The sequence below is a fragment of the Talpa europaea genome (genome assembly GCF_964194135.1).
Source record: "Talpa europaea genome assembly, chromosome: 1".
NCBI lineage: Eukaryota > Metazoa > Chordata > Mammalia > Eulipotyphla > Talpidae > Talpa > Talpa europaea.
Genome location: NC_140073.1, coordinates 130,318,318 through 130,335,110, shown reverse-complemented (window position 1 = coordinate 130,335,110; position 16,793 = coordinate 130,318,318). Strand labels below are relative to the sequence as shown.

Genomic DNA, 16,793 nt, shown 5'->3' with positions numbered 1-16,793 from the left:
CTGGAGGTCATTCACTGATGGTGCCCTGAACAATGTCCAGTAAATACCTCTACCTACATTACCCTGCTGGCTGCCTGGGTTCCTGCCTAATTGTAGCCAAATTCTTTGATCACATTCTGCATTAGTGAACTATACTCATACTCTTTCAATTTCTACTTGTTCTCTCTCTTTCTCTCTTAAGTTCTACTTGTTTTTGATGTTAGCAAGGGTAAATTTCTGTTGCTTGCAGCAGAAATTTACTAAATACATTTGTAGATGGGATTCTTTTTATTTTATTTTATTTTTGTTTTATTTTATTTTATTTTATTTTATTTTATTTTATTTTATTTTATTTTATTTTATTTTATTTTATTTTAGAAGAACTGGGGTGTAGGCTAGAGGTATGGAGGAGTGAGAGGACTCACCAGAGACAGAGACAGAGACAGAGTGGGAAGCACAACAGTGGATTTACTGAAATGTACTGCTAAGGGGAGCAGCAGGCAAGACAGGAGAGGTCTGCTGTGCCATGTGGGTTAGCTCCCTTGCCAGGGATCAAACTCACATCCTAACCTCTAGGCCACCAGGGAGGCCCCTACAGATGGGATTCTTAATAAAAGGGCAATAAGCTAGAAAAGGATATAGGAAAGAAGTCTCCATATATTGTGCATTCTTCAGAATCCTCATATTTACTATATGTTCCTATATGTGTGTGTTTATATACATAAACATAAATTACAGAGAGTGAAAATAATATCCCTCATCCCAGTTATAATTCATGGCTGAACACATTTTATTTAGGTCAGTCTCCACTGACTAAGAAAATAGCTTGTACCTCTCCTCTGTAATAACATAACCCCTTCAACCACACTGTACTTAAAAACAGTGATTAGGTGGTTCTTCACCCTTTTGTATCCTCTATTTCAACCTTGTGAAAGAGAGCTGGCTGTATGATGTCAGATCCTCAGAGAGTAGCACACTCTGTGGATGTAGAACAAATATAATGGGGATCAGCTCTCTGGCTCAGGGTTCAGGCTGGGATATTTGGAAACTGACCTTAATTTCTGCTCTGAGTTCAGCCAGCTGCATCTCTGCCATTTGACTGGCTAGATCGGTAAGTCTCTTTAGTTCTTCTGCTTTCTTCTGTCGAGCAGTCAGGATTTCCACTGCCAAATAAGAAAGAATACTCCATTAGCTTCAGAGGTTTAAACACGGTCTAACTTCCTGGAATTAGTATTCCCCTCCACTGACTGCTCTGTTGGACTATGTTTTCTGAGTTGGTTGCTAAGGGGAGGATGCCTTTGGTGGTGGCCCATTTCGACCACTCATTTCCTTATGTTCTGATCCACCAGTCCTCAAACCAAACACAGTCCTTTTCTGATTCACTCCACACCCACAATCTTCTTCATTTACCACACTGCATCTGATCTCACTTACTTAATTTGGACTTTAGAATCTGTGCATTACTCAGAACGGCTATCTCCCCCCAAAAAATACTAAAGTCCTATCTGAATGGTAGGGAGTCCACTAAGCAAAAACCATTTCTCTGTATGTGCTGTACTTTTAAATTCTAACAGCATCAGATCTTCTGAACTTTAACATACACTCATTTAGGGCGACTAGCTGTGGGAATATGACATAAAAGTTTTACTTTATTAGCTTTTTGTGAGCTAAAAATGCCTCTGCTTTTGATACTGTGCAGATATGTTTCCATTTTGCAACCAGAGAGAACTTCCAGGCCAGAGAGTCTTGTCTTTTTTATAAGTGTCCCCAGTGGAAAAATTTCAAGGGTGAGTCAAAGCCAGATTGAACTGGATTCATGTGTATCTTCAGCATCTGCACATGTAGAGAAGACATCAGGAGTCCCCTGGTGCCATGTTTCACACATCTGTCAGATGAGCTAAAGTCTCAAATAGATGTGGTAGTTCACGGGGTAACTTTTGTGTGTCTGTGTGCTTTCCCCCAAATCATAGAGCTTGGAAGCAATGAATATAAACACGTAAGGTGAGCCTTAAATATGAAGTATGATCTTCTAAAAGAAAGATTTGTAGCTCTCTAATTCAAATCATATATGAATTACCTTTATTTCTTTTGAACAAGCATTTTGAGTTACAAGACATGAGAAGTCCACTTAGCTAGAACAATGTGCATGTCAAATTTGCATTCTATTCTTGGCTGAACAAGAGTCAGCTGCTTCATTAGACCAGATTCGTAGCATACACACAAAGTCAAGCAATATGGTTTATGAGTATCAGAGTTCTTAACATATATTGTCAAAACCCAGTCATTTCAAAATCCTAAAAAGAAGCTCACAATTGATCAAGAATTAAGATTTCCTGCAAACCATAAACCACTTTCCAGATAGACTGAGAAACCTCTTTTAATGCAAATACCAATATTGAGATGTCAATAAAATAACTAATTTATAACTCAGAAAGCCAACTCATCTGCTCAACTAGTCTAATTATGCTTAGATTATTTACCAGGACATCTTCTGTCTCTCATTTGCAATACTCTGTAGCTGCACAGAGGTTGATCTGTGCCTGGTGGTCTTTCAGAATACTGAGGAACGAATGAAAAACACACCTCTCAGATGGGAGTGAATGGAATTTTCATCTGAACACAGGCAATGTATTATTGAATTATGTCCCAGGTTACCCGGATAGATCAGCAATCATAAAACCATGGGATTTAATCACTTATAGCCACAGAACACATGTTTTGTTTGGTCCACATATGAGTTACCCGATATGAAAACTAGGAGATTCCATTCGAAAGATGGATTTCTCTTAAAATACTGGAATTTCTGGCCGCTCTTGGCCAACATTCCCACTGCGCAATAATTAGTTAGAGCTCCGGAGCCATTGCCCTTCTAGATGAAGCATGGTGCCCGGCTTTCCACAGTCCTCCTACCCTTCCCAGATCACTAATGTTACCTGCCTGCAAACACTTCTCTATATTCACAACACCAAGGGCCTGTACAAAGTGGGTGCTCAGTATGTTTGAGGAATGGAGGGTTCAATGCATGAATCATTCCATTATTTAAGAGGAATATGCAAAGAAGGATGGAAGTTCTGTTTCTAAAAGGCCCACTTAAGAATGACTAGGAGCCTTTTGCTCCATTGCCATTATAATTCAACCTAAGGATGGGATTAATTACCTGGAGCATGAGAAAACAATTCTCAAGCTGGAAAACGAAATGGGGTACTTTCCTCTTGCAAAGACAAAAAAATGAATTCTGAACTCCCATACATGATAAGCAGCTAGTGAAGGGGTTGGCAGACTCTGAGTGACTACACAGTTAAACAGATCTGACTTTTCTTCAAGGATCATTTAGGGGACTGGTGACAATTAGGGGTAATTGTTCTTTTTGATTAAGTAGAACTTCGGCATTCACACTAAACAAAAGTTTTTTTAGAAATAGATATAAATGGCCCCTAAAATAGGAATGCAGGTGCAAGATCACCAATAAGTTCTGAGTTTACACTCATGCAAAATATGCATGGAAATGAATACTTAGCATCAGCAAGTGTTGGGATGAGTCTTACATATAGTCTCATTAACATTTCAAAGCTTTTCATTATGAAAAAGTCCTAAAACTTGAGATCTAAAGTCAATATTCTTTGGGGAAAGCTAACAGTTTCACCTGAAAACATCAATCACATTATAAAAAGCAGATTAGATCCTTAGATTCATTGATCCTATAATTTAAAATAGAATAATAAGTATGTTTTGAAAGCACCATCCTTTTGGAAATCTGTGGAGGGAAACAGCTCTGTACAGTTTTAGATTTTCACTACATTCAGGACTTGATTAATGTTATTTATGTGCTTTTATAAACAGTATTTGGTATGCTGAAATCCATTTTCTCAAAAGGATTTATAAATTCCTTCAAGTTTTTGGAACACGTGAGAAACCTGCTCATATTACTTCACTATGGAAAATTTTAGAGCTTCTCTGTACTCCTCAACAGAGGATAACTCAAAATTCTGGAAGAGGAGGTGGGAGTTAGGGCAGAAGTAACTCTTCAAGCACAAAAATTCTTAGAAATCCCTTTTATTCCTTAAAAATTCTTGCAAATTTTGTATTTTATTTCATCACATACCTGTGTTTCTGCTAACACAGAGTAATGATTTCTTTCCATATCTCTAGTAAATTTGACACCCCCAAAATATGCCTATCTTTTGGAGGAACAGAGAGGACCAAACTCCAACCCAGTGAATGGCATCCTGAAGGATGCCATCATCTTGAACTCTCAGGTGTCCACAACTTCCAGCCTGCCACGGACCTGGCTTCCTGAACAGGGGGCCCCTGGCAATGAGGGGCAGAGGTAAGGGGCCACATTGGGCTTAAACTAAACATGTGCATTCTCTGTGCTCTTGCTTTTCTGGCTTCAACTTGCACCTGGGGTCTCAGCTCGGATTGTGTTGCTGGTAGGACATGTTGGCCAATTTCTCTCTGTTCCCCCTTTTTCACTTCCCTTATAAATAAACCTTTTTTTATTTCTCTCTGCATGTCAGTTTTTGTACCATGTTCTTAAGTATATGGGTGTATGGGTGAGGGCTACAACCCTGTTTCCCCTGGGGTTGCCCAGGAATGTATCTAGTCCCTTAATTTCCTGGGTCTAATAACAAAGTTTGAGACCCTAGCACTACAACACCCTTGGTCTCTTCATCTGCAAAATGTAATCATCCTACACACCTTGCAGGGTTGTTGTGAAGTTAAATGAAATAATTATGTGAAATCAACAATTATTATTGACAAAATGAGGTAACATCATCTAGAATATACGTCTTCATTTGCAATTACATTATGTTCACCACAGCCTATAGACACTGAGTTAATTATAATAACTTGTTTAACAAATATTAGGGAGTACCTACAGTCTTTTCAGCATTGTGTTAGGTGCCACAAGGGACATCTTTTACATCATAATTTATATTCTGTGTTATAATTGAGGGAATGTGGTTTATACCATGTGCAGAAAATGGAAAATATGGAAAATAATTGAGATCATAGATAAGTAAGTTCAAGATAGAGGTTGTAAAGACAGTTTTTTTGTGGGGAGAAACACAGTATTTTTTCCGATCTGTGGGGAAGACACAGCTGTCAGAGGCATGGATTGTATATGTATGAAGACTGACATAAATGTTCTGGAGCCTCCCCCCTCTCCAAGGCAAAGTCACCTGCATACACATGAAGTCAGAACAGGCTCCACTCTATTATGCAGAGTTACCTAAGCAAGAATCTGCTGCCTGTGGATAAACCAACATTTCAACCCCCACTAAAGACCACAGAGGCAGATAATGAAGATGTAAAAAAAGAGGTGTGTGCACCTGTGTCTCCACAGTGCATTCTTCAGAAACCCCAACATTTGCCCTCCTCAGCACACAGATAACACCTTATCTTTTTTTTAAAGATTTATTTAAAGATTTATTTATTTATACAAGAATTGGGGTATAGGCCACAGGCGCAGGAGGGCGAGAGACAGAGCAGGGAGCAGAACAGGCAGATGACCAAAAATACTGCTGAGGGGAGCAGTGGGCGAGACAGGAGAGGTCTGCTGCGCCATGTGGATAGTTCCCTGGCCAGCCTGGGGATAGAACTCATGCTGCATTGGCTGTGCACAGCACAGATTGAGTCCTAACTCCTTGTACCACCGGGGAGGCCCGATATCACCTTATCTTTAGGTCAAAATAACTTAGGAAATGGAAAGAACTAAGTCTAGAGAAAACCAGAAGCCCCCCTCCCTCCAAGTAAAATAGTTACTTTTTTTTTTTACATCAATGACTCACTGTTCCTATCTATATACAACTCACACTTGTGACTGTTGGAACTGTTCTCACAGAGTAAAGTCTGTCAGGCTGCTTCCTGGGTTCAACTCCTCATTTTGATTATCTAATAAACCCTTTGTCTGTTATTGAGAATTTTATTTCAGTCAACACATGTTAATCTGAGAGCTGCTGTATACCCACCAACCTCCATTTTCTGACTATTATTTGAGTGGTTGGATGAACCTCTTTACTAATAAAAATTTTTCCCTTTTTGTACACAGATTATGTCAGGTAAGTACCTGACATATATTTTCTCCTTTTCTCTTTATAGTAACTATTTGAGGTCATATTTTTTTTCATTTCCACTTCCCTGAAAAGGAACCTCAGAGAGAAGTTAACAAAATTGTCCAAGGTCACGCTGCCAGTCCATGGGTGGAACTTGGACTTGGGCTCAGCTTGGCTTGCCTCCAAGGCCTGAGAAGTGGCTTCCCCAGGGCTCTGGCAGTTCTAAAATCAGGACCTACAGTAGCAATCACTGAAGTTAGGTGAACCCTGTCAACCAAGCTAGCCGGTTCAGCTAGGCGAAAAGCTCCCTGACTGCAGGTCTCAGACTTATCTGGTTGCTGTTTTTTTTTTCAGTCTCTAACAGTGCTTAGCACATAAAGAAACATGCAGTAGGTATTTATTGATTGAATAAGTTTTAAAAATGGGGATGCTCTCCAGAGATGCTCCTAATTCCAAAGGTCTTGGCACCTAACAGTATTGTCCCCAAAAGGAAGAACGAGATGTACTAAAAACAGAATTGGAGTGTTTAAGAAAATTTCATTTAGTACATCTCTAAGAATGAGCACATGAAATCGGAGGCCTTTGCTACTCTCTTACCAAGTGACTAACTAGTAGCTGTTTAGTATAGGGCTAGAGAAATATTTGTGTCTGTGTGGACTGTTAGCATTTTTATAAAGAAGACATGAAACAAAAAAAAAAAAATAAGAAAGAAAAGCTATACCTGAGAAAAAAGTTCCAAATTCTGTGGTAATCTAATTGGACTGAAGGAGTCAACAAGTTTCATAATAATAAAATAATTTCACAATCAAAGGAATTGTGTAACTATCTAAATAGTCCATAGTTTAATCCTGGATCCCATTTAGTTTCATTGATTAAAACTTGCTGTATGTTAGTTTTATCCTAAGATAGTATTTCAAATAATTTAGAAAATTTGTCTAACAAAATTGTCTATGTTTTCCATAGAATGACTACTGAATTAAGGCCAAGGACCTGGTAGAAAAATATAAAAAGAAAAAGGAATCAGGTCTGATCCTTCCATCTGGTAAAAAAGAAAGGCCAAAGGCAAGGAATGTAACTGAACTCTGGTTGGGGGTGCAGACTACCATTTATCTAATCCATGAGATAAAATTTGAGAAAAGATGACAAACTTAAAATGCCCTAGAGATAAGGATTATAAAACTAAATCATAGCTGAAAAATATGTCTTTCAGGTTCCCATTAACATAGCAGACTGGATTCAACTATAAGAGGGGGGTCAGCATGTTGCTTGTTGTTGAATCTGAGAATAATCTTCCAGTCTGCAAACCTCAGCCTAAATTAGCTGTTCAGTACCTTTACAAGAGGGGAAAGGCTTCAAAACAAATATGAAGATAATACAATAAATCAAACCCAGAGTATTAATATTTTACGTTAAATTTAAGAAATGTTTTGCAATGATCAAAATAATTTCAGTGTGTTCATTAATTAGAGTATTTGGTACATTAAGCAATCTCACTTGCGGTTTAATTTAAAACATGCGGTTGATTCTTCTGAGATGTTAAAGTTGGCGGTTGTCAGCAAATTTGACTAAGTTTGTAAACATAGTTAAAGTGTTTTAAGAAAACTTCATTTAGCATATCTCAAAGTTAGATTAATCTTGTAAGAGTTGCTCAAAAGGATTAAATACTTTGCCTGTTAGATTTGAGAGTTTGCCTTTTTGGGTATCTGAAATGCTTAGAAAAGGATCAGATATATTAAATTCAGAAATGTAATTAAAAATGTAAAGGAGAATTTAAGTAAGTTTCAAATGGGACTAATTTTTTAGGGCATTTAATTTGTTAAACTTGATTAATTGAACCTAAGGAGAAACAAGTAAATGTGATTATATAAGGAGCATAGCAACATCTATAAGCTATGAAAGCTTATAGAATTATGTTTTAAAATATAATACCAAATTCAGTATCGTTTTAAATCTAATTAACTATAAGTAGTCCTTTATATCCACAAAAGTTCTGTTGGATTCTAAATACTTAGCTGACACCTTTTATTTGCTGAGTGCCTATTCCGTCCACACTCAATGGATGATACTACTCTCTCTTGAGTGACAGAGGAGGTGACTAAGGTTTCCAGGGGATCAGTGACTTGCCTAAGGTTACAGAGCACATGAGCCAGGATTTCTGTGAATTGGGTTCCCTCTCAAAATCCACATCACTGTCAGCGGTGGGAGTGTTTCTAATCACACAACCATGGTGTACTTACTGGCTTCTTCTTTAACTTTATCCATTTCTGCCATTAATGAAACTTCTTTGTCAATGATGCTGGGGGGAAAAAAAACAACAAAAAATGCTTACTCAAAGATAAACTTCTAATAAGCAGTGGAAGTAAGGGGGAAAAAAACTATTATTTTCATTGAACAAAATACAAAATCACCATAAATATTTCTATGTTACACTGCCAGGAGCACACTCTGCCTTTCCAGAACGAAGGCAACATGGAAGGATGCTCCCAAGTATTACACAGTGACATCTGCAGATTCAATCACTGTCAGCAAATCAAAAAACAAACAAACAAACAAACAAAAAACCTCTTTTCAGACTTTCAAAATTGTGCTGCTTTGAGTTTAAATTTGGGAGTCTTTTTGCCCTATAAATTCCAAAGTTCCAAAGCAATGTTAGAAGTATTTTGAATTTTGCTGAACAGCTGGTACCCAGGTCTGTAGTTCTTCACCGTCCTGGATTCTGGCTGGGAGGGAGGAAGGTGGGCCCAATTCTGATGCAGACGGTCTTGGGAACTACTGTGATGTGGTCTGGATTAATTCATCCCCGTGCTCTATAATGGAAACCTACACCATCTCATTTTCCCAGTAAGCATTTCCAAGTTCAAATTAACTTTTGTACCTTTTTTTTTTTCATTTATTTTTTGGTTAGTCCTTTGAAAAGATACTACATGCATAAAATAATGATCTGTCCAAAAGTTTGTTTCTCTTCCATACCACTCCGTATTCCTAGTTTCCTTCCCAGAAGCACATATCATCACAAATTCCATATATCCATCACAGACTTTTATGTATAGTTATCAGATTTTTAAAAAAGTCATTTTAACCATAATTATTTCAATATATTATCTCTAAAACATAACCACATTACTGTACTATAGAAGCACATTAACAATAATTTAATGTTATCAAATATCTACTCAGTATTCAAATTTCCCTTATTGTCCCAAACATTTTAACCCTGTTTGAACCAGGATTTAAATATGGCCTGTCTATTCATTACAACTAGTTGGTTATTTCTCTTTTTTTTAATATTTATTTATTTATTTATACAAGCACTGGGTACAGTCAGAAGCGCGGGAGGGTGAGAGAATTCACCAGAGTTAGAGCGGAGAGCAGAGCAGGCACACTGACGAAGTACACTGCTGAGGGGAGCAATGGGCGGCAGGAGAAGTCTGCACGCCATGTGGGACCCTCACCCAATGGCCGGGGATTGAACCAGAGCTGTAGATGCTACGGGCAGCTTCGCAGCCCAGCGCTCAACCGCTGCACCACCGGGGAGGCCCATAGTTGGTTATCTCTTAAATTTGTTTTAAAGTATATTTTATTTATTTTAATATATTTAAAATTTAAAATATTTCAAATATATACTTAAATTATAGATTCCGTCTCATCCCTCTTTTTCTCTTTTGCCCTTTATAATTTATTATTGAAGAAAGTAGTTTGTTTGCCCTGTAGAGTTTTCCAGCATTTGAATTTTGCTGATTGCATCTCCATGGTATTATTTATCCACTTTTTTTTGATTTGTCTAATTTTATTTATTTTATTTTTTATTTATTTTTAATTTTATATATTTTATACATTTTTTTTAATTTTTGCACAATGTATGCATTTTCACCTTGGTTATAGTCCCCATACAATTCTCACCCCCTTAGCTTTGATCCTACTCCCTTCTCCCCCCACTATAGTGTGTCTCTGGTTTATCCACTTTTGTGTTTCCTATACATTTCTTATTAGATATAGACATTTGATTAGATTCAGATGTTTTTATCTCAGGAAGAATACTTTATGTTATTTATGTTATGTGTCTACTTCCACCAGAAGACACATAATGATACAGCACACAAATATTCTTCCTGAAAGAAATCAAACCTGAATGTATTCAAATTTCTTCATCTAATAACAAGCTTATAGGAAATGCAAGGGGCATCTCTCTCTTTCTATCATATTAGTCGTCATTGATGATCTCTGCCTAGATCAACAGGGCTTGCAAAATAGGGATATTTAGATTCCAGCATTCTTTTTTCATTTACTTACTGTACTTCTTCCATAATGGAAAACTTCCTCATCAACTATTTAGTTATGAAATACAGTTTGTATAGGAAAGGCAGGATAGATGATTGATTCTCAATCAGTTTTCAAAATGATAGTTGTTTCCTTAACATCAAGTAATCAATGATCAAATTTTTGTTCGTATAATTGATAAACTCATACTTAATGCACTTCAAAATACTGCAGTTATCACTTTATTGTTACTTAGATTATTTTGTCAACACATTTTCTTTCTCCACTGGATGTTCTTTTAAACTTTAAAATGCATTGAAAATTTATTTCCATTTAAGAGATAATATTTTAAAGTATTTTCCAAGGTAAGAAGTGGTTCCTGGGGTATATCCATAGAAGTTTAGGGGCTCTTCAACCAGATGGTGTATACTAAACATTTGGAGAGTGAGGGCGGAGGAGCTCAACTCTTTCCAACCAGGAAATCCTAACGGAAAAAACCGACATGCATGGTGAATGGCAAGTTCTCTGTAACTGGGAACCAAGCCTAATCCATCCCGTGTAGACATGCCCATGACGCATATGGCTTAAGGTCAGTAGATATGGTCACTTTGGTGTGACCAGCATACCTGTACCTTATGTATTGACATTACACTGTATGATATCAATGTGTTTTAAATACAGGAAGGTGTATCCCATGAGAAGGAAGTCTCTCTTCCATCTCAGTTCCCCTCTCTGGGGATTATCAGTGTTTTGTGTTTCTTTTCAGAGACCACCTATGCAGAAACCAGCATGTGTTTATTCATTGTATGAAATCCTGAGTTGAGTCAATAGACTTGGCGCTCCTGTGATTAGGAGATATATTTAGCTTCTCTGTTAAATTTACAAATGGAGCTGCAATAGACGTCAAACAATATTTGTTTTTAACAACCTTTGTAGGGAGAGTAGTTCCATGTTAGTTTAGGAAAAGAAGGCTAATGGATAAACTGTTAGGGAGTTAAGATGAGAACCTGGAGATTTGGAGCTAGGAGCCTTCACTACAAATATACAGTTAAGTTACTTTGCCTGAGAAAATGTTTTTTAATTAAAGGTAAGGGAGAAGCAGGAAAGAAGAACCAGCATGAAGGCTAGGAGCTGTGCAGGGTGAAATGCTGGAAAAAATCACCAGTAGCAGGGCAGGCAAAAGAACTTCCAGGAGCCAGGATGCTGTAGCAATGTGTCTCTGTGAAGTGTGTGAAGTCAGCCCTCCTCACGACAGCCAGTTCTCTGTGCTTGGTGTGAATGGTCCGCATGTGTCGGTGCACACACCTGGCACTGGGCAAGCAGTTGGGTTTCTCATTTGGGTCAATGAGAAGCTTAACGGATGGGAAGAGGCAGAGTGAGTGCAGCGTGTTAAGCTCTGCCCCACCCCTGGAACTGCTACAAATATTGGAGATGGCTTTGGAACTTCCACACCATATGGAACAGGAGTCCAGGACAATATATTTGACCCCGAAGGATTGGGAGACACCAGCTGACTTCAGGGCGATAGGTTAAGTGAAGGTAACTTGTATTCCATTCTTTTCCCCAATGGAGTGAAGCAGGGTTGCACAGGTTTGGGACAGGATTGCACAAGAATATGCCTCAGAGAGCACTAGAAATGGGGAGATTGACAAAACATTCATTCACTAGACAATCATTTGCTGAGTACCTGCCATATGTCAGACAAGAGTTTAGGGCTGGGAAAATAGCTACAGATTTTAAAAACATTCCGATCATCCTTGTGGAGCCTACATTCTTTTTGGGAACAGGAAGAAGGTGAGGAGATGTGCTAAATTCACTGGGAAAATAGTGAAAAACAGATGGAGAGGAAAGAATATAATAATAGCAAAGAAAAGAAAACAAAAAGAAATCAGGGGGCCTCCCCTGGTGGCGCAGCGGTTGAGTCCTGGGCTGTGAGGCTGCCCGCAGCCTCTGCAGCGACAATTCGATCCCCGGCAGCTGGTGAGGGTCCTACATAGCGCACAGACCTCTCCTGCCGCCCGCTGCTCCCCTCAGCAGTGTATTTCATCGGTCTGCCTGTTCTGTTCCTGGCTCTGGCTCTGGTGAACTCTCTCACCCTCCCATGCTCTGACTGTACCCAGTGCTTGTATAAATAAATAAATAAATCCTTTAAAAAAAAAAAAAAGAAATCGGGATTTCCCCATCCTCAATGAACCAAAGGCTCTGCGGAGAGTTGCCAGGTTTTGACATCATGCATTGTGCACCTTAAGGGAAATGCATGCACATGAACTGGGAGCTTCAGATTCCCAGTGGGTAGGAAAGAAGCAGACTTCAGGGCAAGCGCTAGGAAAGCCCCATGCCATCTCTCACCTTCTCACTTCCCAGATAGGGTTACACACCTTGGAGGCTGAGCACCCTATCGCCTGTGTGTATATGCCTGTGGGGAGAATGGCATAGAGAGTGGCCTTTGTTCATTTCATTACCAGCTACATGAGCAAGGTAAAATGTCTTGTTGATTTAATTTGTTAACATAATTTCATGCTCTGAGACTTTACAAGATGGACATTTGGGTATAACACATATCCCCAAGTCTAACACATATTCAACAAAGCTAAATCTTCGCACAGTAGTTATTAGTTCAGGCCTTTTGGGCTAGCAACAGGAGGGATGAAGGTTATACTTAATAAGTGTTAATCTGCTTAATGCCCACTTGAGGATGTGAAAAAGCCTGTGAAGCTGGCACCAAACCATGCTTCCATTCCTCCAGGCATTTCCACAAAAGATTGTCCTCAAGCATCTTAACAGTTCAGGCACTGCTTTCAGAACTCACGTGCAGAAAGGCAGCCAAGGAATCTTCGCTGAGTCAGGACCCTGCTCTGAAAGGATGAACTGAATGCAAACCAAGATCAGGTGCCAGTCTGGGGCAGCGCCCCCGAACCTCCTTCCAGAATCTCAATAAGGTACACAGGAGGGTTTCCTTGGAATTTTGCTTTTGAGGCAGCAGGTTTGTGCAAGGAAGGAGACTTGTGGGGAGTGGATACAGAGGCTGAAGTAGTACAGGCTGTCTTGCCCTCTGCAAGCTGTCAGCCAGCGAGGAGCCGGCCTCTCAATCACAGGACCAGCAGACCAAGGAAAGGTCCAAGAGGAAAGAGGGCATTAAGAGCTTCTAAACACCCACATCCAGCATCCTGGTGAATTGTATCAGTGCCATTTGCAAGTCTGACTGAATCTTCCTACGGGTACTATGACAGAGATAAAGACTGAGGGGTTGCCTGATGAAAATCAACTCTATAGGCTGCATAAGGACAGAGGGTACTTGGCAGAACCCTGACAAGGAGTTACCAGTTCTGGAGGCAGGTGAGAGAGCCTTTTAGAAGAATGATATCACAGCAAAGATGAAAAAAAAAATCAGTGTCAGGGATCACAGTGCCACTAGTGAAGCAGAAAAGCCACGTGACTTGCTCCCGGTACACCTGTGTGGCTGACTGCTGTGCCAAGCCTGCAGGCTGGCAAGGCAGGGGGGCTGGGATGAAAAGAGGCAGGCACTGGCCAGACAGGGGCAAGGGTGGGGGGCACTAGAAGGCAGGCAGGCAACTGAGTCTCCCAGCCCCCCAGGAATCTTTCCTCTTTCTCTGAGCTCTCTCTGGTGTTTTCTCTGGTCTCACCTCATCTGTATTCACACTGCTTGAACTCCCATTGCCACCCTCCCTCTCTGAGTGATGCCGCCCTTACAGCCCTGACCTCTAGGTGCAGGTATGCACAGTTCTGCATGCCTACACACCTGGTGCTCCAGGTGTCCACAAAGACATGTGTCCCCCACACCCACATGCCTTCTGTGATAACACAATCAAGGCCACAGGCGATAGCCAGAGGCTAGTGGAGCAAAAAGCCTGATTAATTCACTTACTCTACAATGACATCAGCCCTCCGACAAATGAAAATGAGAAGTGATCACAACTAACACATCCTGGGTGCTCACTGTACGCCAGACACATTAGGGTAAGTGCCAGGGTGTCACTGCAATGATCTTAGTCCATGGCACCCCAGGAGGGATGAGCCTGCTCTTGCCTCAAGGTGAGGCCCTGGCACACGCCCTCCCCTTTGCTGACGACCAGAGCTCCAGCCTCAGCCCTCTTCATCTCATTAACCTTGGGTTGTCCTTCAGGTCTCCACATAGAATCGTGTTTTCAGGAGACCTGACAGAGTTTTTCAAGACTTCTGTTCAGTTTTCTGATCTTACATTACTGTGCGTTGCTTAACAAAATCTATTTGATAGTGATGGACATAAGGGAGGAAACATTCATTTTTCTAGGGTCTAACAACAAAGAAACTTGAGCGGGCACATCATGGTGCTTCATGTACTTTGTCACTGATGGAATCTGATCACTTGAAACATATGCTGATTGGTGAATTTGGTGAATACAATATTCACCAAACACAGGATTTGGCTCAGGATCCAAAACAGTTAATTGATTCTGTTTGCAAATTGGGGTGATAATGAATTACTGGAATTAATGCTCCCCCACCCTCCACTGTGATTCAGCTGAAATTCTAGGTTTTGAACATTCTTGCATTTCAACAGATCCTCTACTTAACAGAAACAGAAACTTCTTGCCTGTCTTTTCACTGGCCACTAAATAAATGTTCTCTACATGGCTGGGTTACACCCTCCAGAGGGCACCAGATTTAAGACACAGCAAACATGTTCTATGTAAACAGAGCTCACAAAAAACCATGGTGGTGACCTCACATGTTTCAGATGTGTCCTTTATTCTCCCGAAAACACATCTTCTCAATTTATCTAAACTGTCAGGAGAGTAAAATTTTACTCTGTTGCCATAAAAAAGCTTTTATTAGCAAAGCAATAAGGTGTAAGAAGGAGATCACCATGGCAAAGCCTTTATGGTTTATTATATAGTTAATCACAGAGATAAAGTGTCATTTTATAAAAATGTTTTCACTGTCTCAAATCTGCTATAGAGGACTCATGATAACAATAATAAAAAGAATCAGCAAGGTACTTTAGCAGGAATTGATTTATCATTTTCTCTTCTGTGGAAGACTCTTCTTTGTATTTGGAGACTGAGACACTGAGTGAGGAAACTGTTTCATTTGGAAACCGTGATGAGCCAAGTCAAGCCCAATGTCCTTCATAAATAAAGATGCTGTGCTGGGGAGTAGCCATGGGGCTGTCGGGGGCTGATAAGCTGGACAGCAGAACCTGCTGGCGGATATTGAAGAATGAAAGCCGAATTTCAAAGGGAATTTAAAGAAATCAATCTGTAACAGCAGCCAGAGTTAAAAGTTAAAGAGTTAAAACCAGGCTACATTCCATCTCCCCTGTTGGCCTCAGGGAGACTGTGGAGGGAAATTGCCTAGGACCATCTGACCCCAGACAATTTTACTTCAGGACCTTCTCTTAGGTGAAGTGCTTCAATTGGGAGCTCCTGTAACTCCTTACCTGCCAAGCAGAACAAGGCAGGTGGGAATTGGGAAGGAAGGAGGCTGTGAACTGTTTTCTGGGACCAACCCCCACTCTTACCCCTGCCCATCAAAGCTGTCTGCACAGACTTAAGCCAGACCAGGCTCCACCCTGTAGCCTTTACAGGCATCTCCTGCCTAAGGTAAACCAGTTTTTCAACCCATAGTAATGAGCAAGGAGCTTATAAAGAAGACTTAAGAATGGGAACCCAGCCTTTGCAAGCCTGCAGCACTTTCTTTAGAAAGGAAGAGATTTAAGTCCTGCTTTGCAAACTTCCTCTAGCATCAGCGTATTTTTAGGTCAAGACAATTTAGAACTATAAGCTTCCTACCCTTCCCATGCCCCCCAAGAAAAATTACATTTAGTTTACCTATATAAACTAAATTCAAACTCTCGTTTGCAGGAACATTCCTGGCAGAGGAACATTGTCAGATTCTTCCCTGGTTCAAATCCTCACTTTGATTATCTAATAAACTCTGTGTAAATATCAGTGAGACTTTATTTCCAGCCGAGAAGATGGAAGCTGGAGCTGGCTGGGGTGAGCAGACTGAAGAACGAACTCCCCACCAGAGAAAGCAGAAGAGAAAGCAGAAACTGCTGGGGAGAAAGGATTCTAATGAATGCCAAGGTGATTTTTCAGCTTTTCTGATCTCTACCAAATAGCATAATGCAGCAAAAGAGTGCAAAGTTGTAAAAAAAAAAAAAAAATCTGTTTCTTTCAATAAAGAGAAAGTAATTGTAAAAAAATTCCTCTCCACCTATTGCTGGGGACCTGGCACTGACAGAAGAAGTGCTTCGGGGCTCCTTCCCTGTGTGGGAGGACTTTCCTCAACCGGTTGAGAGCACAAATGCCTTACATATTTAAGGTGTTCTGTTGTGACCATTGCCAATCCAGCTCCCCAAGTATCACCAGGAATTCTTAAGCCCAGGGCAAAACTAATTAGAGGTTTCAGCTTACCCATTTCTCAACTACTGCAGTTGGCAACAAAGCTTCTCCTGGCTTGACTGGCACAAATAACAGACAACTGTGTGGGTCTCTA

The 16,793-nt window shown here is 40.1% G+C and overlaps 1 protein-coding gene across 2 annotated transcripts in view; it reads right to left on the bottom strand.

The window, feature by feature from the left end:
- Nucleotides 1–16,793, bottom strand: part of SPATS2L (spermatogenesis associated serine rich 2 like) — a gene marked incomplete at both ends in the record, with an annotated part of 84,729 nt that overhangs the window by 8,188 nt on the left and 59,748 nt on the right. For both annotated transcript variants that reach the window (XM_084255333.1, XM_084255332.1), the window contains 2 exons: nucleotides 1,033–1,142; nucleotides 8,273–8,331. In XM_084255333.1, coding sequence (XP_084111459.1) covers nucleotides 1,033–1,142; nucleotides 8,273–8,331 — 169 coding nt within the window. The remainder of the gene's footprint in view (nucleotides 1–1,032; nucleotides 1,143–8,272; nucleotides 8,332–16,793) is intronic.